Below are 21,970 nucleotides of genomic sequence, written 5' to 3' on the forward strand. Positions count from 1 at the left end.
TTTATCTCCTGTAAAGCCATGAATGGACATGCTTTGGAAGGGAAAGGAGTATTTAGTGCTTGAAGTTTTGCAGTGGGATGGAGCTAGGCTGCGTTCAGTTCCTGCCTCCACTGCAGGGATCTAGAAGTCAGGGCAGGGTTTGGGCACAAGCCCCAGGGGGAGATTGCAGATATATGCTGCAGATATATGCTGCATTGCTTTGCTGTGATGCTCACTTGGGTGCTCAGCCTCCTGCTGGGGACTTGAGAAAGAAAACCAATGGGGTCATGAAAAGGGAATAAGCAACACAGAGCCTAACTTTTCAGCCTAGGGAGAAAGGGAGCTTCAGGTTCATTTCTCTGCTCCTGAGAAATGTACATGTTTTTCCTGGAAATACACAGGGAACATTCAAGGCTTCCTGGTATCAAGTCAGCACCCTATGTGGTTCTGTAGCACTGCAAGTTATAATGACACCTCATGAGGTGCTAAGGATCTCTAAAATGGAAAGCTGTGCTGTATTGGTAGTAAAAGAAAGCAGCTGTTTGAGAAGCTGCCCAGGAACTAGCTGTTCTCTGGATAATCAAATAATTCCAGTGTCTACTCCTACTGCTTTTGTCAGGCTGAAGAACTTCACACATAAATAAATAAAAATAATGAAAAAATAACCCTGACATGCTCATTTGTCTAGCCTGTCACACTGATCGGTATTTTTGAGTGTATCTTGAGATGAATATCTGCAAAAAAGACCATGATCTTGTTTTGTAAAGAACAGGCTGTCCTTTTAAGCAACATGATAGATTTATCGGGAGGCCAAGTATCCCTCAAGTATTAATTCCTGTTTGTTTTTAGGTAAACAAGACTTGTTTCTGGCTAGTGCATGGAGTCTCTAACTGTGGCAGTGGCATGTAGCTCTGCCGTGCTTCAAATATGCACCAAGACATCACTCCTGCTTTGCATTTCCTCCCTTTGACTGTCTCTGGTCAGTATTAATCATTAGGCAATTATGTTCTTTAAGATAAATCACCACAAATTCCTCTTCAGTAAACAGACAAACAGCTTTTCTTTGTAAAGATTGATTTAGTTGCCCTGCAATTTCCTGTTTAATTAAGCAGGATCAGTCTGACAAATGCAGGTTTTTAAACACTTTGTTTCCAGCTTTATTTCCTTCTCCTAGGAGTACACAAGGATGGACTTATTTTTCATGGCATTGAGAGGTTTTCTGGGTTAATACCAGTCACTCTGCCCTTGGGCATCAATTAATATCAACTACATCAGATAATCTCATATAAGGGAACTGTCAGAGTGATTCTGCACTGTCCTTTGCAGCCCTCTGCTTGTACAAAACTAAAGTCAGGCTATCCTGAACCAGAAGGTGTGTTTTGCTCAGATATGGGATGTCGTTGCCTTCATTTCTTCTCAGCTGCTCTTAGCCCTGCTTTGTTGAATGAAGTCACAGACCTCTATGTTGGGAATGTACAATGTCTTCTCCAGAGTGGTAAAAGGTCTTGTGAGCTGGGGCAGAAGCTGAGAAGTATGTGTCTGCAAACGTGAGAAGTGTCATCAGATGGGCTTTGGGGCTGTGACTTAAAACAGGTCAGACACAGCACTAATTTGAGGGCTTGGGATAGGGCCACTGCATTTGGAGGGAAGAAGGCTGAGGGGGATGTGGCCATGGGTTACCAAATCAGTGGGAGATGCTGCCAATGTGGAGCTGCTCACCATTTCCTTCAGCATTAGGTCTGGGGTACTCCGTGACCGATGGAAGGCTGATTTTCAAGGGAAATTTGCACAGTGGGTGATGAGGTGGGCATTTCTTATTGTCTTATGCCTTCCCCAGAGCCCATCAGCCCCATGTGCCATACCCCATAGTGCTGCACTAAAAAGGATGCTCTGCTACATTATTATCTTATCTCTCAACAGTCACCAAGATGAATTTAAAAGCCTTGGGAAACAGCATGTTGTCACATTTTTATTGGCTTTCAGATGAATGCTCCCTGACATCAGAACCATCTGCAGATTCACTCCTGCCACTCCTCTCATTCCTGTCTTTGTTTAAACAATTTCTTGAAAGGAGAAATCCAAAGGATTGTTTATTTCCTTTCCCTCTCTTCCTTTGTATCCAGCTGGGAATATTACTCATCACCTTATAAACAATTAGCACTCACTTTTCTCATATTCTTAGTGCCATTTGTACTCTGACAGGACAAAGGTACCACATTTCTGCTGCCTGTTCTTGAGACCAATAGCAAGAGCAGGGATTTTTCTGAAAGAGATTTTGTTAAATTTCCCCTTCAGGGTTTTAAAATGACACTACATAGCTGCTGTGACCTGAGCTAACCCTAGATTGTGCTGAATGTTGCTTGTCTTTTGTTATTAGTTCTGTTTCAGCATAAACAGTTTCTATTGTCCTACTGGTTCCTATTAATCCCATTTGACATTTGGGCTGTGCTTGTAAGGTATGTCAGGGTTCCTGAGGTACAGATGAATGCAGAATAAAAGGTATTTTCAGGGTTTTGGTAGCAGAGGTGAGGCAGTAGGGAGCCTCAGCCTGAGCAGGCTGCAGGGAGCAGCCCGGTTTGTAGAGACAGCCGGAGCCGAGAGAGAGCATCACCTCATCCCTGCGAGGCCTTCCTCGCTGCTTACCCTGCTGAAACATCTTCCCCTCGGGCTGAGTGGTTCATGGCTCTCGGCTCATTGCTGTTACAAGACATTTGTGTCTCATGGCAGATGGCCTACTGCACAACTTGTTCCTTGTCTAAAAAAAAAATAAGGTGCCAGGCAGGCAGCAGCTCCGTCTCAGGCAGCCCCGTATTGAGATTTCAGTATTATCTCACTTTTTTTTTTCTTTTTTAATTTTAAACTAAAAAGGTGTGAGGAGGAACAGAATATTTTTGTATGCAGACGTTTTGTCAGGTTTTAGAGGACATCAACCACGATCCATCCTGACCAAGTGCATGCCATTGCTGTGACTTTATGCTACGCCACCCTGATTTTGACCTTGGCACGGTGATGTCCCTTCCGCACCTCCTTTTTGACCTGTGCCTTTTCATAGGATTCATAGCTTTAATTTACAGTGCATTTCCATATACAGGGAAAAAGTGCTACAGCTTTATCTGTCCGCGGAGTCCCAGCAGTCTCCATTTACCAGATGTTCCTTCCTCTTTTAAACAGTGCACTGAGCTTTGCTCACTACGATAATTTTAAAATGCAAAGAGTATGGGGAGACATAATGAAGAGTTAGATGCGGTGGCTGTAAGAGTAAAACGTTGCAGGAAAAGATCTATTGCAGAGTGTCCAGCTGCATTACCATAACTGTGGGTATTAATCGTAGTGCTAAAAGCTTATGGGTCACTCTGAACTATAAATTATGTTTTGATTTCTTTTCTCAAGGCCAGCAACCTGATCAATAACCTTCATTTAAAAATAAGTCGGCATTTTCACTCAAAAAAGCCCGGAGATCACCAGATTGGTTTTACTGCAGCAGTGATTGTAGCTGTCTCTATGGTGAGAGAAAGTTTTGCACCCATTGCTCCAACCCATATCAGGACCCCCAGCATTTCCTCTGAGCATAAAGCTGCCAGACTCATGGCTTGCTGCAGAGGAAAGAAGGTGGGAAAGACAGTTTTTGTAGACATACTAATCAGGAGCCCTAAGAACTGACCTGATTACCCAGGGACAGTCTCCTTTCTTGTAGCTTTTTGATTTTCAGTCCATTTGTGTCTCGCCCTTGCTCCCTGGAGCAACCCAGCCTGGGCCAGGCATCAGCCTTGGAGCAGAGAATGCAGTTCTCAAAGCACTGACAACCCTTGGACAACCTTCTTGAAATAGAACAAGCTCAGTAAACAAATAACTTTTCACCCAATTCACAGACAAAGAAAATCAGCTTTTTACCAGTTGAAAGGCAATCTGAAGCTTATATTTCCTAGAGAAGTTGAAATGTAAGAAATCCACATAGTTACATAAGTATCTGCCCTTAAGAAATATAGGAAATCTTCATAGGGATGTAAGTTTATTACACTTCAAAATACATTCTCCTCCCCTCTAGTAAGTTACTGTAATAGTAAAAAAAAAAAAAAAAAAAAAAAAAAAAAAAAAAATCAATCATCTTATTCAAGTTTTCAGTAAATAGTTTTTGCTATATATTTACAGCAAGGTCAATTTTTTTCTCCCTGAATTTTCTTGCATATAATTCATTTGAATGGAGTGGCTTCTATGTCATCTTTAATCTTACAAATGCATCTTATGTCCAAATTATAAGTCCTAGAAAGGAGTGACCTATAATGAATTCTTAACCACAACTATATTGCTGAACAAATACTATTCTATAATGTGCAAACTGTTAAATGTTTTCTTATCATACTAAAAGTGTGAATTAAATTATAATATGATGAAAAAGTAGCAGTTTGCAGTAATTCCAAATGTGGCAAATCTTCAGTAGTGCATAAAATTATTCAGTGAACTGTGGAAAACATCAGAGCAATTCTAGCCTTAAAGCTTTTCTTCCAACAACCAAAAAGTGCCAAAAACAAGCAAGCATAGCTAAGCATTTCATCTTGGAAGCAGCTTATTGAATTAATAAGACAAGTCAATTAATGTAATGCTCTGTTGCTTCAGGATAAAACATGAAAAGGAAAAATATGGAGCTGTTTACTGTAGTGAGATCAAGCAACCATGAAGCCTGTAAAGCTAAAGTTGCTCATTTCTCTAAATCCTAAAGAAGTGATCAGCATAACCATTGTATATGCTCTCTTTATTCGTAAATCATCTGTGAGATGTAGATCTTCAGCTGTCCAGACACTAGTTTTGATACCAATTTGTTCCTCTTGTGAGTATGTTTTTACCTCTATGTTACACAAACTTGAAACTGAATAGTCAGTATCATTCCCATCAGTGCTGGATGTTGGATCATGTTGAGTGGCTCACCTGTGTCGTTGGCATCTTGCTGCTAACAGGTGAGAAGTGTTACTGCTGAGGCAAGGAGGGTATTTTAGGTGGGTTTTACACTCAGTTCAGCCTGTGTATTGTAGAGCAGTACAGAAAATCAAGAGCTGCAGGTGAAAACCTTCTGAATTTCAGCAGAGCAGCCAGCTTTTCAATTGTGGCGAGGTTCTGATAAATTGAAAGTTAAGGTTGGTAATCTTTGCTTTCAGGTCAGTTCTTCAATTTTCGTTTAACTTAATGGTAGGCTTGTATGTGCTCAGAAATCCTGATTCTGGGTGTCTGTAAGAAAGGGCTGAGAAGGATGGAGTCAATCAGCAATGAACGAATAATTTTCCTATATAATAGACAATATCTTCCTACCTATCCTCATAATGCAAACTTTGGTTTTGACTTGCAGAGTGATAAAATCCTGATCAGTAGCTTTTCTTGTTGTGAACCTATATTTTTCAGCTCTTCTACCCCGAACCACTGCCTTTGATTGTAAAAGACTAATTAGATCAGTTTAAATAGGGCTACTGCAGGTTAATGAGGAATACAGCAAGCAATAGACTTTTGGTAGAGTTGAGTACTTTAATTATTCAGGCACGGATAGCTTTCCTGCCTCGCAGCAATATACGGACAACAAGCCTCCCACAGCTATTCCAATCAAATTCTGTTGGGAGCATAAGGGTAGCAGTAGAAAAATGTAAACTGAAGGCATCAATGCATGGGCTGGGGCTATGCGTGCTTTGTGAGGTGTAGTTGGCTTTTGGGTCTCCTTTGCTCGTGTCAAGGCTGTGGATGATGTACCAATAGGAGGTGCTTCATAGTGGAGTTATTACAATGTCCAGGTTGGCATGGGAAAGAAGGATCATAGGGGCTAATTATCAATTACGAAGATGTTCTAAGCTCTTTTTAATGCTTTGGGCTGCTCTTTGTTGTTTTGCCCATAAATCTTGAACAGCACTGACTATAAGAAATCTTGTTATCTGTCCTTTTTTTCTGTGTAGCTTTATTCTGTGATGGAGAAAGGGATGTGATGGGGTAGGAGACGTATAAGTATTTTTGTAGGATGTCATTAGAGGCAATATTGAGGTGCTGCTATTAAGAAAAGATAAGTGGCAGATTTGAGAGCTCTTGAGGTTTGTCCCTAATTCAAATGTCTCATAGATCATACGTAATGGGCAGTCTTAACAGTCAAAATACAAATAATTATTGAGGGGGGAAAAAAAAAGCACTTTTAACTCAAGAGTGGAGCTGTGAAGCAATAACGTAAACAAGAAAACTCTGTGGGTCAAATCCTTTTTTGAGGGAAACAGGTGTATTTGAGTTGGTTAAGTTTTGCTGTGCCTTCAGTTGAGGTGAGTGACAAGAGAAAAAATACTAACAGTAAATACTACAGTAAATACTAAACCATCTGAGATGTATTTCAATTTGTAAAATATGTGAATGTCTGGATGGTAAGTTCAGGGTTGGCTGTTTCATTCTGTGTTGCCCAGGAATGGCAAACGTGGAACAAAATTCTTATTGGGAGAGCATTCCAAGCTGGAAACTGTGGGGTACACAGACACAAGGTCTACAGAGGAAAAATGGTAAATTGGGGCCTGCCAATTTGAAATGATATTCCATCTTCTCAAATAAAATAATTAGAAAAGGGCTGCAGAGGCTGGAGCTGTAAACAAATCAAAGTTGTCTGATATAAAGAGGAAAAAGATGGGATCTACAAAAAGGTTTTTCAGTTATGAGGGTAGAGTGGAATACTTATTATAAGCTCATGGTGCAGCAAGTGATGAGATTAGTTTTGCTGAATAAAACCAGTGGGCTCTTATCATCTGCCTTGTTTTGTATGTCAAGTAAAAGAATAGGCTTTTGTGTAAGCAGAATATAATTTTTTGCTACCTACAACAAAAGCAGAGCAAAAATAGGCTGAAAAGGAGATATTTCTATAAAAATATTCAGAAATCAGCTGTTGAGGGAATAGAAAAGCTTACAGGGATTCTGAAATTCTTGTAATAATCACATTTCTGCACGGGTGGGCAGGAAAGGCCAGACTAGGCGTGTAACACTTTTAGGGCTTCAGGTACTGGAGTTTTCTGCCCCTGACCCCTGCCTTGCTTTTCTAAATCTTCTCTTGTGTTAGCTCACAAGAAAGAGTTGTAAGGGCATACCAATTAAGGTGACTGTTTTTATCCACCTTTTTTTTTTTTCCTGTGTAGTTGCTGTTTGGTGCTGTTTTGAGCCTGCTAGTTCTTAGGAGTCAAGGTCAGAAGAAAATGAAGCAACACGAATCAAGCATTCATTAAAGCTAGCTCTTCAAGGCATACGTGCAGACTGTGAGACTGTTTTTTGTTGCACTAGCAGGTGCTGCTTAGTTTTTTTAAGTCTTTGAGAGTCTAGTGGCCAAGATGAATGGAGTAAAATCACCAAGCTGCTTAAGGAAAAGCATCACCACCTGATTGTTCCTCTCGAGCAGCTTTGAAGATGCATCCCACTCTGATAAAAAAGCAGGAAGTTATAACAAGGTTGCATGCCTTCTTCTGGAGGGAAGCTTTATTTAGATTCTTGCACTCCATGGCAAAGCTGTAAGTGCAATTATCACACATACATCAATCGAATTCAGGCTAGACTTAGATCAGCAAATTGTATGGAGAAACAAACCTGCTTACAGCAGATCCAGTGCAGTCCTTTGGTAGCAAGTACTTGGTGTCGTAAATGTTGGACTTTCTGTTGGCAGAGTTGAAGAAAGGCTGGAGGGTGTCTGGAGGTAGTGCTGAGAGAGGCAGAGATGTCTCTGAGAGGTCTCCTTTCCTGCTTACATTCATTACAAAGATTTTAACGAGTCTCAGGGAGATCCGTCAGCTACCGCTCCAGGAGAAAACTAATGGAAGATTTGACCGTGGGTTTGAATTCACTAAGAGCCAAGTCCATTTTGTCCTTAAGGATTTTTAGCTGATATTCAGCATTAATGTAGTACTGAGGTTCTCCAGGATGCAGAATTATTTGAAGGTTCAAATACTGTCTCAAAGATTCTTTTAGGAAAGATTATTTGAAGGAGAGGAACACGGACAATTGACTTCAACCTGTAACACTTCCGAACTGTTGCTCCGTTTCACATTGGTGTGGGTGAGATATTAATGGGGCTTTATCTGTTTCCTCTACAAATCTGGCTGGAGTGCCTTTCTGAAATAAAAAAGAACTGAAAGAGTGGCAGGGAAAAAAGCCCAGACAAAAACTAGCATCTCTGTGCTTGGATCCCAAATAGAACATTTGATAGCAGCTTAGGCTCTTCCCAGCTTCAGATATCAAGTCCAAGAACAGTCTGAACAAATCAGTAGTGATTAATTTTCCTTTTGCAGAGGCATAAAGAAATGGCAGTCCTACAGTGATCACTGTGCTGAGTTCTTGGTGCTGGTCAGGGTGTAAAAGACTGTAGGTGATGCAACAAAGGGGGCAGGTGAAGGAGCTGGCAATTTAGTCCTCTGCTGCAAAGAATCAGCAGCAGCTGCTTGGTATACAAAAGGACACAGCTGAGGTGGACCCTGTGGCCTTGAGCTGAGGATTGCTGGTGTGTGCACTGCAAATATTGGAGCTGCTGGCACGGCAACAGCAGCAAGGTCAGGCTCTCGTCTTCCAAAGTACACAAGGAAAAGGAAAAGAAAGATGATCACATAAATCACTGCTGCTGGGGGAACAGCTCTCTGAATTGGGTCTTGACAGTGCAGCTGCTTTTAGTTAGTTTGTGGGGTAGTAGTGGTGATAAAGGACTAATAGAGATGGATGAAAATAATTAGGTGGTGTGAAAAGAGGGGATGAGAAGAAATGAAAATTAAATGAAATAGGAAATGAAGAGGAATGGCAGGTGGGAGGAAGAAATTGCATATTCCCCCTCAGCAATATTTTAGGTTATGAGTAGTTTACTTCACATCTAGGTGGGCCTCTGACTCTCTTTTCTAACAGTATCAAGGACAGCCATCTGATAAAGAAAGCAGATGAGAAATAACTGGAAGCAGGTCAGTAACCCAATGCTTCAACATGTGCGCTGTTTCTGGTTATACAAATTTGATGGCATTGCTGCATGGTGGCAAAATGCAAGTTAGCTGACAATGAATGTTGAATGAATTCATACTGGCTGGGGCCCTGGGCAGCCTGGTCTGCTATTAAATGGGGAGGTTGGTGACCCTGCATGCAGCACAGGGGTTGGAGATTCACGATCCTTGAGGTCCCTTCCAACCCTGGCCATTCTGTGATATCCAGGCATGAGATATGGGAAAGACCTCTGTACTCCAGAATTAGGAGCACTTGTCAAGCAACAATGTGTTTTTTTTTTTTTCTTTTTTCCTACAGATCTTCCAAATGTTCAACAGGTGAATGCTGTTTAAAATTACTAATGTCTTTTCCACTCCCTAGTTACTCTGTGTAGTATTTTCTCCTGCAGTAGTGATGCTCACGTTCTTCAGATGAATGAATACAAGTTCACTGTGTCTCCTGTTGGCTGCTTCAGGCACTTTCTGATGTCAGGGAATGTGTGCTTTCTCTGCTCCACGTCAACGCTTACATGAAAGTTATTCTATCAGCTGAGCATTTCTGAAGAATGGTGACCCTCCAAAAGCAGGACTTCTGGCTATGCTTGGGTACTTACAATCCAAATGTGTTGAGCAAAACCAGTTTCTTGCCTTTTCTCATCGTTATTCTGATCAGAGTAGCTTCTGTTCAGGAGCAACGTGGAGAAACCAGGATGGGACTGTGTCACTGTCCCTGTGGTAGCAGATGTTGGACCAGGACGAACAGTGGTCTTCCATGCATCAGCAGTCTGCAAATCTCATTTGAAGAGAGTTGAGCAAGCTTTACCCAGTTGACACTTGCATGCTATTGTCCACACTTGGCTGCAGGCATCCTGATTCTGCTCCCTGTGTCCCAATCTGAAAGCTGGGGTCTGCTGTCAGTGCAGTCACACTGATGTGACCCTTAGATGAACCATCTGTGGTGCTGTCCTCAATTCTTCTGCTGGCTCTACAAATTGGTGTAACTTGGGCAGGTCTCAAGTCTTCTGAGGCTTGGTTCCCTAGCTGCTGAGCAGAGGATTCAGTTGCTTTTCCTCAGTGGCAGAGTTTTACATAGTATAAATACCTGCAGTTAAGTGTTTTGACTGTGTATTTCAGGCAAGAAACCATAAATATGTGTCAGGACTATCATCTGAATTCAAACTGGTGAACTAGAAAAAGTGTTGACAGCCTTAAACCAACTTCCCTGTTCTCCCTTTCTGTCTACCTGAAAGATCATTTGTGGAATGTATTTCTATCTTTCTCTGACCAAAAAATAAAAAAAAGAAGGCAGAATACCAAGCAAAGGAGCATGACCCATTTCTTTTCAGGCAAGCTTTAAGCCCTACGTGCTGGGAAGTGAGTGAGGCAGTGATACAAAAGGAGCTCATATTAGGACCCAGCATTCATCCTGCCACTAAAAAGTGACAAAGGCTGCCACCTTCAGATGAGATGGATATGCTTTTCAAGCTAAGGTAGCTTTATCTCCTCCACAGCTTCTCTATCATCTCTAATTATATTTAGACCATACAGTGAATCAGAAAAGCACTGCTTTACTCTGACAAAGTGACCATGAGAAATGCCATACAACTGGCAAGTGAGGTGAGCTCGAAACATAACGAATCATTTCAGAAAAGAAAAATATACAAGCAATACACCACTGCAAGTATCTGCACGCTCTGTTAATGGTGGATCAATAGGTCTGATAGGAACATCACTCATCAGAAACTGCATCAGTCACCTTCAGTGTTTATTCATAGGTCTTTCTGTGTGTAATGCCAGGTTTTGGTGCACATCATCCTGTTCAAAGTCAATGGCCATAGCATTGGACTTTCTCCACGGAACATTTTTCTTTAAATATAGCATGAAGCACATTCAAAGCAATATCAAATCATATCACACTGAGCTCTTTATTACTAGAGACTTTTGGACAGAAACATGTAATCCAGATTCTCTGAATCAATAGGCAGATGGTAACTACTTTGTTGTTCAGTATTTTTTCAGCTGGTGCACTTCAGACTTAACTTGCTTTCACCTATCTGAAGAAGAAACACTGATATAACTAAGTTTGACTGATATAACTAAGTTTGTCTTTGAGACATTTACAAATATTTGACTTTGTTTTTTCCCATTATCTCTCTCATCTTCTGCCTGAAACAGGGAACTTTAACATTCTCTTCTATTGAAGTAAATAACCTTTCACGCTATGCAGGCTCTCCTGCACAAGGGTGGGGGACCCTTTCATTCTACCACTGAAACACACAGGGTTGCCTAGGTGAAAAGACAGCTCTGACATCTTCCCTCCATACGCTGCATTGGTGCTCACATCACTCAGATACATGATCATCATGACTTCAGGCTGGTTGGAGATTTTTATTTTTGTTCACTTAAACAATGACTGTTAGCTGCATCCAGCTCTTAATTTGACTTCATGTTTTATTAGCTGTCATTTCTGCAAAGATCCTAATTCCCCCTTTAAAACATTTTAATTAAAACAATTAAAAGCTGTTTCTGAGTGCTGCACTTCATGAGCAGATTTTTCAGGAACTTCAAAGAGACGCAGATGTTTACAGAATTTGGTGTGGTGATATTTGAGGCTGCCCACTGGCAAAGAAAGGATTCATAAACATCTTTAAGAAACTTTGCTGTGGAAAACGACAACATTTCCTTCTTATATTTTAGCAAGTCTAATATTTCCCAGTCTGAACAGGGGTATTTCATAGACACAGATGTGAGCGTTGCTGTCTGCTCACATTCTGAGCCGCATCAGATACACTGCTGTGGGTTAAATGCTGCTCAGTGGTGGTACCTTGGAATGTAGCAAGAGGCCATGGGGGCTAGTTTGTTGTGTGCAAAGTAAGGTTTTAGGTCGTTGCTAGATTGGGAATAAGAAAACTTAGGATCAATTTTTACTGTTTTCTATAGCCTGCCAATGGGGTTTTGAATGGCAGTTTAACTACGCGTGTCTCTGATCCTGCTGGTAAAGGAATGATGACTCCTCCTATGTTTTAATCCCCTCTGATATTTGTAGCAAGATCTATCTCTTAGTGCATTAAGTGTTTCCTCGCTCTAGAGAGTCTTGCTTTTTTGTAATGGAGAATGCTAAGGATTTATTTGGGAAAAGTTTCCTCTTATTTCTGCTAGTTAAACTTGGAGTTGGTGTGAAGGCATTTTGGGAATGCCTCTGTCTGTGGGTGATGAGGCATGGAGTGGTGCCTGCCAAACTAAGAGGATGGGACTAGGGACGTACGTTCATGGTACACCACTTCTAGCTCAGCCTAAGGCACAGGGATCTTCTGTGGTTTAGGCAGATGTCTGTGTCCAGACAAGCACAGCCTGCCCAGCTGGGCCACCCGTGGGTCTGCTTGTGAGGCTCCTATTTAGTGTTTCTGTTCAAGGAAAAGAAAAAATCTTCTCATGGACCTTTTCATTCTGATCTGTTTTTAAAAGTGAAATAATAGAACTACTTAGAAGAAGTGTCTCTATTTCTGCTGTGAGCATCAGGCCAAGACCAGCATGGGAAGCCTTCATGGAGTTTTGCGTGACATGTCATGTAGCTGCTTTAATGTGCAGTGTAATTACAGTGACAAATTTCTGCTTCTTGGAACATCAGGGACTGAAGTGGTTGCCCCGAAGGAGAAAGAAAGTTAGTGGGAGAATTCTGACCAACTCTGGGTTGGAAAGTGCAGCACTTCCTTTGCATTGGATTAAAAGTGATTAGCATGGCCAAAGGGGTCCTGCGAGAGATAGGTAAACGGGGTGAAAGGAAATTGGAAATATTAAAAAAATGAACCTGGATTGGATAAAATGAGTTCTACACTTCTAAATTCCTCTTTGATTTGGTAGCATCAGGTGTGCTGAAGGGTGGGCTGTGCAGACTTATGCGTGACAGCAGGATGCCTTCCACATGAATAACCCCCTGAAACTAACTGAACCGCTCACAGAAGTGCCTGGCGATGTGATCTAGGCTTGAGCGTTTGAACCCTCAGATTTGATCTTTCCTCAGCAACACAAGGGCCAGGCTGAACAGTGAACAGCAATAGCTGAGCTAGAAATGTGAACTCAGACCATTCACTGCTAAGAGGCAAATGGCTCTGCCGACATGTCCCTGCTGAAGGGCATCTCAGCCCAGCTGCAAATTGGCTCATAAGAGGAGAAACCATATGCAAAAACCCTCTTCCATGTTAGTTTAGAAAGAAGGAGCTTTGTTGTTGTTTCAAAGAATTGAGCCAACAACTCAAAGCTTTGGAGTTGGTTATTGGGACTTTACTGTAGTCTCTACGAGCTATACAAAGTCTGAAGACATTGTACATACGGTACATCTTTAATAAGAAGGGAGCTCACAGTCTACCAAACTCTGCCAAATAAACTTTTAATACATACTGTACTTCACTCAGCAGTTGTCCATTTCTTCTCCACGGAATATCTAACAGCTCTAAAAATATTTTCTTGGAAGAGGATAGAATTATCATTGTTATATATCAATTGAGTATCAAGTATGTTTATGAAGCAAAGCCAGCATGCTAGTATTGCACAAGGGGAAAAGCCTCCAGAACACAAAGTGAAACAATGAAATGCCCTCAAAATTCTGCCGAAGGGAACGGGGAGCTCTGGATGTCATATCAGTAGGATCCGTGTAACTCTTAGACGTCCTTGTACTGCAGCAGGTTTGCTTTGCCTCTTCACTGCCACGTTTCTCTCTGAAACAGGTAGGGATCTTCCAGACCATTACAATAAAGAAAAAAAATTACAGCAGCTGCAGCAAAGTGTGGTACTATTTAATTTCTTGAAGAGTGAGGCTTTTATTTCAAAATATCATATATTAATATATATATATTTCTATATATATACTTTAAATGGTATAAAGTAAATTGTAGATCCAAACTTATACTGTTGTTTGTACTTTGTAATCTCAGAAACTTTAGCAAAGGAACCATTTTTCTTCGTTTTTCTTTTCAGCTGTCAAAAACCAGGGGCATTATTTCCGCAGAATGCTCTCTTTCACACAGTAAAGCCACTGTTGTCATCTGGTAAACAGTCAGAGTGCAAATAAGAAATCCATTTGGCTTGTAAATGCTGAGATGGTTTTCAACTTTCGATACTTTGTCCTCATAAATCAGCTGGGCGTTCACTGCCTCCATGCAGGCTCTGTTAGGTCCTTGGGTGGATCTGCAGGGTGAAAGTGTGAGAGTCAGTTATGTTAAAAATGTTAAGGGAGGGAAAAAGAGCTAGGCTTTTTGGTGTGTTGCCCTGCTCATTGTATTGCTGAGCTCAAATCTCAGTTTTATGTTTTGCGTCGCTTTGGGCATGAGTCCAAAAGCTGTCTACCTTCTCCTAGCTGCTGCAAGGAAGGACTTGTGGATGGGTCCACCAGCTCACTTACAGGGGCTGGGTATGAGAGAGAACCCATAACTCAGTCTTGAGTTCATCTGCTCACCTCAGGTGAGATAAATCCACCTGCATATAACATCACAGTCCATGGAATCATCTCTCTCCATGACAAACACTGCACCTGATACATCTAGATGAATAGCAGAAGGGGGTCCAACGCTTTGCTAGATCATCAAGGAAAAGCCAGGTGACTTGAATATGAGCTGGACTGTGCATTAAATTAGGGATAAAAGTTGTCAGCTAAGCACCAGCTGAAACCATCAAATGCCACGGTAAGTCTCATAGCAAGAGATATTTGCTATTTTGCGCTCTACTGCTTTGAATTGGCCTCTAATTACATAGACAGTTATTGCAAAAATAGAGGGGTTTCTTCTATTTTTCTTTAAAGAAAAATGCAGTGTGACATTATTAAAACGCATCTGGTATTAATCTAGTTGGACAAATTAGGGAAAAAAGAAAAAAGCAAAACAAAAACAATTTGTTTCATTTCCCATTTCTTTTCTTTTCCTGTTGCCTTACTCCGCTCTCCCGGTTTGCTGCTGACAAGTGGGATTATCTTTCCTAGGGATGCATGCATCCCTGTCCTGCTAAATGTATGTGCATGGTTGGTGAAGGAGCAGGGAGTGCCAAGGGGCCACCAGCACTTCAGGTGCCATTTGCTGCAGCATGAGATGAGCCAAAACTGCTGTGAAATGTGCTGTTCAGGTCACTGTAAAAATACATTTCTCCAATGGCAAAACGTGTGCTATAAACCAATGGGCTGCAATGGAGGGTGCAGGCTGTGAAGCTAGAGAGCTGCTCCAAGCGGAGCTGCTGTGCCAGTTCCCAAGTGCTGAATTTCCATTCTCCACGGGATCAGCAGAAAAACAGCTTGCTGAAGTACTCAGAGGGCTGCTATGTGAATGCCAGGTGCTATTAGTGCAGATTACTGAAGAGCATTTGGCAGTGCACACAGGGCGGCACAAAGCCCTGAGAGGAGAGCCCTTAGGGACCCTGCAAAGCGGTGCCCTGAAGGTCAGGTGTAGACAGTAGCCTGAGGTTGGGATTTGTGGTTTTGTGTTTATCAACAAGTCTGGTTCTCAGTGGTGTTTATTGTCTGCTTGGTGCACCATCTCCCAGCGTCAGGGCTGAGACCATGTGTTCCTCTCCTCCCTGTCCTGATTGCTCTCCTGAAATGTCACGGTGTAATTTCCAACCAGGTCCTGGTACTATTCCAAAAGTAACCCACCACATTTTCAAAGAAAGCTTGGAAATTTACATTCTTCAGAAAAATAAATTAAAAAAAATAGGAGTGAACAGGGACTCAAAAAGAGTTGAAACTGGCCCAAAAATTGAATTACAAAATGATTTCTTTCCAGTGTTTGTCACCTGCTCTAACTAGCAATAGAAAACAGATCAATTTACAGAGGGTGTGAGCTCTATATCTTTGACTTTAACAACTTAATTAGTGAGCTGTACTAAAGGACTGAGCCCAGGAATAAATACATGAAAAAGAAGGGGTGGAGGCCATGCTAGTAAAGTCTTCACTGGATTTGCTGTCCACCTTCTGACACTAATTACTTATTAATCACTCCTGAGAACAAAGTATGAAGTAATACACTGTGAAACTGCACACACTATATATACACATACAAACATACACGTGCTTATATGTGATACACTGCAGGCCTCAAAGATAACATAAATAGGTTTTTTTAATACTGTGAGTCATAAACCTGAATGTTTCCCTTGTCAGGACAGTAGCAGCCTAACATAAATGTATTTTGTGTAAGGAAAAGCCTTCATTAAAATAGTTTACAGCCTGTGGTGACTTGCTCTAGCTTTTCTGGCTAATCACCACAGATATATCTAGGATGTTGAGTGATTTGTGTTGCTGCTTCTGCTTTCTTAGCTTCCTTAACTACATAAATTAGACACACATGGCCCAATCTTGCAGCCCAGATTGGGGTCAGTGCAGATTATAGTGTAATCTCTTTCTCTGATGCCATCTGAAATGACAAAACAAAGAAAAAAAATGCCTGTTTCAGGATCTGATTGCTTCCATTAGTTTATATTTATGTTGCTAGACTTGACACAGAAGTACAGACTCAAGCAAAGTTTCAGGGATTATAAAGTAGAGTTTTTACTTGGAAACTGCAAGAGACAGTTGCTAAAATCATCATGTCATGTTGCCTTTGTCAGTTGGGCTCTGTAATGATACTTAAAAGCAACAAAGCAAAATTCTACTGGAAGCAGTACCATAAGGTACTTCCCTCACAAGCTAATTAAAATAACTCCTGTGGGTAAATGACAGAAATATTTCTTCAGCTATGAGCACTCACTCTGTAAGTATTTAATTTAAATGAAATACAATAATGCATACTGAATAGATTGGGCCATACATCTGCATATTAATGAAGCTGCTAAATTTCTAGCAATCACTTCTAGATGCAGACTTGCCTAAAACGAGCTTATATGATGATGGTTGGGAGAGTTAAGGGTAGGATAAGTTCACAGAACCTAAATTATGTAACTTGCAGAGAGACTACAGAGCTACTATATTACTGTAATTTAAATAGAAAAGTACAATGTAGTTCTTCATACTGTTCATTACTTCTTTAATATCCCTTTTTTCCATTTTAAATTCCTAATTTAGCAAGAAAGCTGTTGTCTCATTGAAAAGGTCGTACAGTGGTTTGTTGGGTTTTTTGTTTTTCGGTTGTAAGAATAAAAAGAAGCAGCATAACTTTAAGTGATGGTGCAAATAGCCATGCCAGGAGAAGATGAGGCTGCTATACAAATCATTCTTCCTGGGATAAATCACATGGAGGCAAAGAAAAGAATTCAGGAGCCATGCTGATCAGCTGGAGAAAGATCCCCTTCAGTGAAAGGCATGGAAGACATTAAAAATGACCAGAGTTGGGATCACAAGAAAAGGGAGAAGCCAGAAAACGATGACTGTGAACTTTCTGTGAGTTAGAATCCAGGTATGGGCATGCTGTGCTTTTTAATAAAAAAGAAAAAATTATTGAGTATTTTGCTTCTTCCACTTAACAGGTTTCAGAAGGTATTTTTCACTTCACTGAAAATTAAGATGCATTCATTCGTAAAAAAAAAATGTTTTGAGTTGACAATCTGCATAAAAAAATTCAACTGCGGTATGAAAACAATCTAATTAAAATTGCTGAATACAGGTATAGATGGCAGCTTTATGAAAATATTTATGAAATATTTGGTTAATGTAAAAAAATATATATACTTTTGAAAGAGACTTCTTTTTTTTTTTCTTCAGAGGTAATTTCATAATGGGAGAAGCTCAGCCATTTGACATTCTACTTTCTCCATCTGCGTCTGTATCTCACTAAGCTGTAGCCAGAAGCACTGGCTGGCTTGGGAGGTGTGCAGCAAACTTTGGGATATTTACAGCAGATGTGATGCTGGAAATGATGTGGTTGAGGTACAGTTGTTGACTCTCATCCCTATTAAAAACTCACAGCTACGGACAGAAAGACAACTTACTCTGGTGGTCTTGATTTTATTGCCGGTCGCACACATCCATCCAGAATTATCAGGCAATGTCTTACATTCCTCTCCTTCTAGGCAGGGCTCCATCTCACACCACCATTTCCCAATCACTATTGAAGCTAAAGGAAGAAAGACAATATCCATTGTTATGTTGTAATGAAAAGAATAGTAAATAATACCTCAAGAAGCCAACACTGTATTTAAGAGATGAAACCTTTCATCTCAGGTTTAGTTGCAAGGAATTTACATTTGTACTAGCTTTTCATCAAATACTGTCCATCCAAAACAGTGCATTTCTTGCCATAGCTTTCTTATACACGAGATCTAGTCTACTGGGATACTGTGATGATAGCAATACTATTTCAGAACAAAAAAAAAAACCAGCCAGCCTAACAGCCCTTCACTCTGAGTAGCCAGTCTGGTCTTTATAAATACATAAAAAAGAGTTGAAATAGAAATTCTACAGGTCTTCAGGATTTGTGGTTTGAGGATCTCCAAAATCAGCTGTACCTGATTTGCCTTGAGTACCCACAGCTGGCCTTTTCTCCCCCACACCTGTGCCTAATTGTGTGAACCCACGCAGCCTTTTATCTTCTGCAATATCCTGCTGTAAGGAGTACCACGACTCAACTGGAAATAGAAGGTAAGGTAATACTGAATTGCATAAGTTCTTTTTGTTGAAATGTGATTAAGACTTTTATGGAAACCGTATGGTCACTAGCAGTTGCCTTTAATTTCCAAGCATTTAGCATTCAAAGTAAATTGTAGAGTTTGAGTCTTGTTTGAGTTTAATTGGCATGAATGTTTACAACCTTGAGGGTATCTTAATGGAAGTTTTTTTTTTTGCCTGGGAATTGGTATCTTCTTATAACCTTAGCTGTATCTTAATGACAATTTTTGTCTGGGGATTTTGGTAAACTTTAGCTGATCTTGCAAATTGCAGCTAATTGAGGATTGAGTGGCTCTGTTTGTGGCTTGTTTTCCCTGGCAAGAATTAATTTCTTGGTTGCACTGCTGAAGTCTAACTGCTAAGGATTCTCCTACACTCAGAGCCTTAACTATTTTCTCTCTCCCCTCATAACTTCTTCAAGCTTATGTAATTCCTTTGATGCAGTAGCGTGAGTCGTGTCACACCAACTCTGGAAAATGCCCTTTTGTGCATGTACTGATTTAAGTGCATCCCAGAACTTATAATTAAATTATTGATTTATTTTTTATCTAGCGAAAATCTTTTTATGCTTGCAAAGTCTAAAGGAAATGCTCAAAGACATGTGCTGCTCGTTATATCTATCACCTCAATTCACAGGTACAGAAGTGAAGCTGTAGGAGATCTTTGTCCACAAGCTGAATAGCTGTCCCAATAAGAACACATTTCTCACACACAGAATTTACTCAAAACCCAGGGAGTAAACATCTTGGTGTGAAAAAACTCCTTTGGTCTTAAAGAAGAGGTCAGCAAGTTCGGAACAAATGAGTTAAGCTGTTTCCTCTCTCCTATTTTTTCTCACAGCTTGTATCTCATTTATATCATGCAATATACCATTTCTCCATGTGTACTGCACACACAAAAGACTTTACACCTGAGCTTGCAAGGCAATGTAATTATGCTATTCACACATCACTTTCTGAAGGGTATCGTTAATGCTACTAACAGTGGAGAAAAGAATCTCTCTTTGCTATGTGTGAAAAGGCACATGGTGGTGAATCTGCACTCTAATAATACATTGTGCAATGGGCAAACTGCAGATCGTGTCCTGCTAAATGCCCTTCACTGCAAGCATCTGAGCTGGGCATCCTCAGAGTGCGTGAGGACAATCTGATGACATGGAATCAAAAGTGATGATCGTATTTATTTGTTAGTGTTAATGCTTTAGCAATAAGTAACCATGGAGAAGGATCCTAAGATGCTAGGTGCTAAAATTCACAACACGAAATGTACCAGCACAGGGAGCCTGCAATGCAAGACAGTGATATGATTTAATATAAGCTAAGGGGAGCATGGGAAAACAATGCTGTTTATTGCAATTAAAATGGTCTTAGCTACTCATTGATGTTGTTCCTCAAAACAGCTCAAGTATTTGGGTATTGACACCGAAAAAAGTCAAACACAAAGTGAATGCTGAACTGTGATGTCAACCCTTTCATCTGTCAACATGCAGCTTTTAGTGTATGTGTCCATTTTTTGTGTGATCATAGTGCAATTGCAGTCACCAGTAGCCCTCATTCCTGGTCCCTTATCAGTACAGGTGGGCTGAGGAAAAGGTGGTGGTTTTTTTTTGTTGTTTTGTTTTGTTTTTTTGTAAAGGGGAAACTAAGGTCTTTTAGATGAAGAGCACCTATTTGTCTCTCATGTATAGGTGGATGCAGTCTTTGTAAGTCTGAAGCACTACAAAGCCCCCTACTGTCTTGTCCTCAGCCCCATGCTGTGGCAGGGGCATCCAGAGCCTGATGAAAGTTATTTCCTTTGAGTCTTGTGTTTACAGTTCTCCACTTCTATTAAGAGCCTTTGAATCTCCAGGACCAGCTATCTTTCCTGGGCACTGCTGATCCTTTGAGGTCTGCTCAATTTCAAAGTTTTACACCTGCAGCTCTGTTCAAAGGACAAGGCAAAAGCTTCAAAATGAAGCACAGTTGGCTGTGTTTGAACTTAAGTACACTTGTATAGGGAAAGGGTCTGGAGACCACAATCCAGGTTCATTGTTTAGGTGATGTCGCTTTGACGTGTGCTGTGGCAGCTGTGTGAGAGAACTGTTGAAATTAAGGTGCTTTCCCTTGGGGTGGTTTATATTGGAGAGCTCCAGGATCAGGAGGAACCTGAGTTCCTCTCTGAACCTGAGGTGCTAAACCCAGGTGAGAATTACAGGCTCCCCATAGTCACTGCTGTGAGTGCCTGCATAACGCTGAATGAGACAGCTGTAACATTTTGGAGCAGCTTTCACTGCGTTCTCTCTCACTGGGGAATACACAAAGTGAAGATTTTTTATTTTTTTTTTTCATGCAAGGCTGATTTGACTGAGACAGACACCCTCAGCCACAGGGAGAGAAAGGGGATGTGATTTAAAAGAGGCTTGACGGCTCCTGCTTCGTTTGTGATATTTTTCCCCAGCTCCTGCTAGTGTAAATAAGAGATTGCTTCTATCTGAGTTCTTTTCAATAAGACACATCTTTTATGAGAATATTAAACTCTGAGCACATAACTAATGGAGCTGGGGAGAAAGGGAACTTTCTTCAAAAAAATTTTTTTTCCACTTCAATTCACTCTGGACTTTTACCACCTTTATAAAGCTATAGATTTTTTAATTTTTTTTTGTAGCAAAATGTTTAACTTTGGTTGGCTTTAGTCTGCATGAATTAGCAGGCAAAAAAGCACTTGCTTGAAATGTCATTTTCTAATCACGTGAACCATCAGTGGAATAAAACAACAGATAAAAGATTTGATAATCTGACTGTGTATAGACAAAGAGCAAGACCATAGCTTATGTTTGTTAATGCTTACACGACCCGACTGCATTTTGAAATTTGTTCCCAAACACAGCACCCAAAGCCCTAGCTGGCTGTAGGGAACTTAGTTTAGACTGAACTCAATGGGCTTCAGCATGCAATGATGGCTTTTTGTCTCCTTGTGCACTATCTGGAGCACAGAAGTTGGGTACATGAAGAGCACTGGCTGGAGATGTTTTTCCCTTGAATATCAGAGACAAATTGTTCTATTATAGTGATGCAGTAGAAACACACTTGCACTCCCTCAAACACCTACATCTACAAAATCAAATCAACATGGAGCTGTTAGACGTTCAACTACCTTCCTCTTGATTCAAATGATATTTAAAGTCAATGCACAGTGCATCTGATTAGAACTTCCTTACTTGCTGAAACTCCTAAACTTGTTTTCACCTTTTCCAGTCTTCAAATTCTTGCATTAAATTGCAGCTACTGAGCCCTTTAAAGCAAAGTGCAAATCCTTTCTTGGTGCATGCAACGCTCATTTAACTTTTTTACATCTTTAATAGGAAATAGTTTTAACGATGTGACAAAGCATGTATGACGATGAGGATAAAGACGTATTTAACATAATGACTCTGTATTGGCATATTGTTATATATAACTTAAAATTCATGCTTGTGGAAAGCCCTGAA

The 21,970-nt window shown here is 40.6% G+C and overlaps 1 protein-coding gene across 3 annotated transcripts in view; it reads right to left on the minus strand.

Annotated features, from left to right (window-relative positions):
* Positions 1-13,858: 13,858 nt before the first annotated feature.
* The window catches only part of TAFA1 (TAFA chemokine like family member 1), a 289,154-nt gene continuing 281,042 nt past the window's right edge, over positions 13,859-21,970 (minus strand). For all 3 annotated transcript variants that reach the window (XM_042823583.1, XM_042823582.1, XM_042823581.1), the window contains 2 exons: positions 17,829-17,953; positions 13,859-14,108 (listed from right to left, as the gene is read on the minus strand). In XM_042823583.1, the coding sequence (XP_042679517.1) occupies positions 14,091-14,108; positions 17,829-17,953 (143 nt within the window). In that variant the 3' untranslated portion in view covers positions 13,859-14,090. The remainder of the gene's footprint in view (positions 14,109-17,828; positions 17,954-21,970) is intronic.

This window comes from Centrocercus urophasianus, unplaced genomic scaffold, assembly GCF_019232065.1.
Source record: "Centrocercus urophasianus isolate 14NV4802_14NV808 unplaced genomic scaffold, USGS_Curo_1.0 seq_22, whole genome shotgun sequence".
Classification (NCBI taxonomy): domain Eukaryota; kingdom Metazoa; phylum Chordata; class Aves; order Galliformes; family Phasianidae; genus Centrocercus; species Centrocercus urophasianus.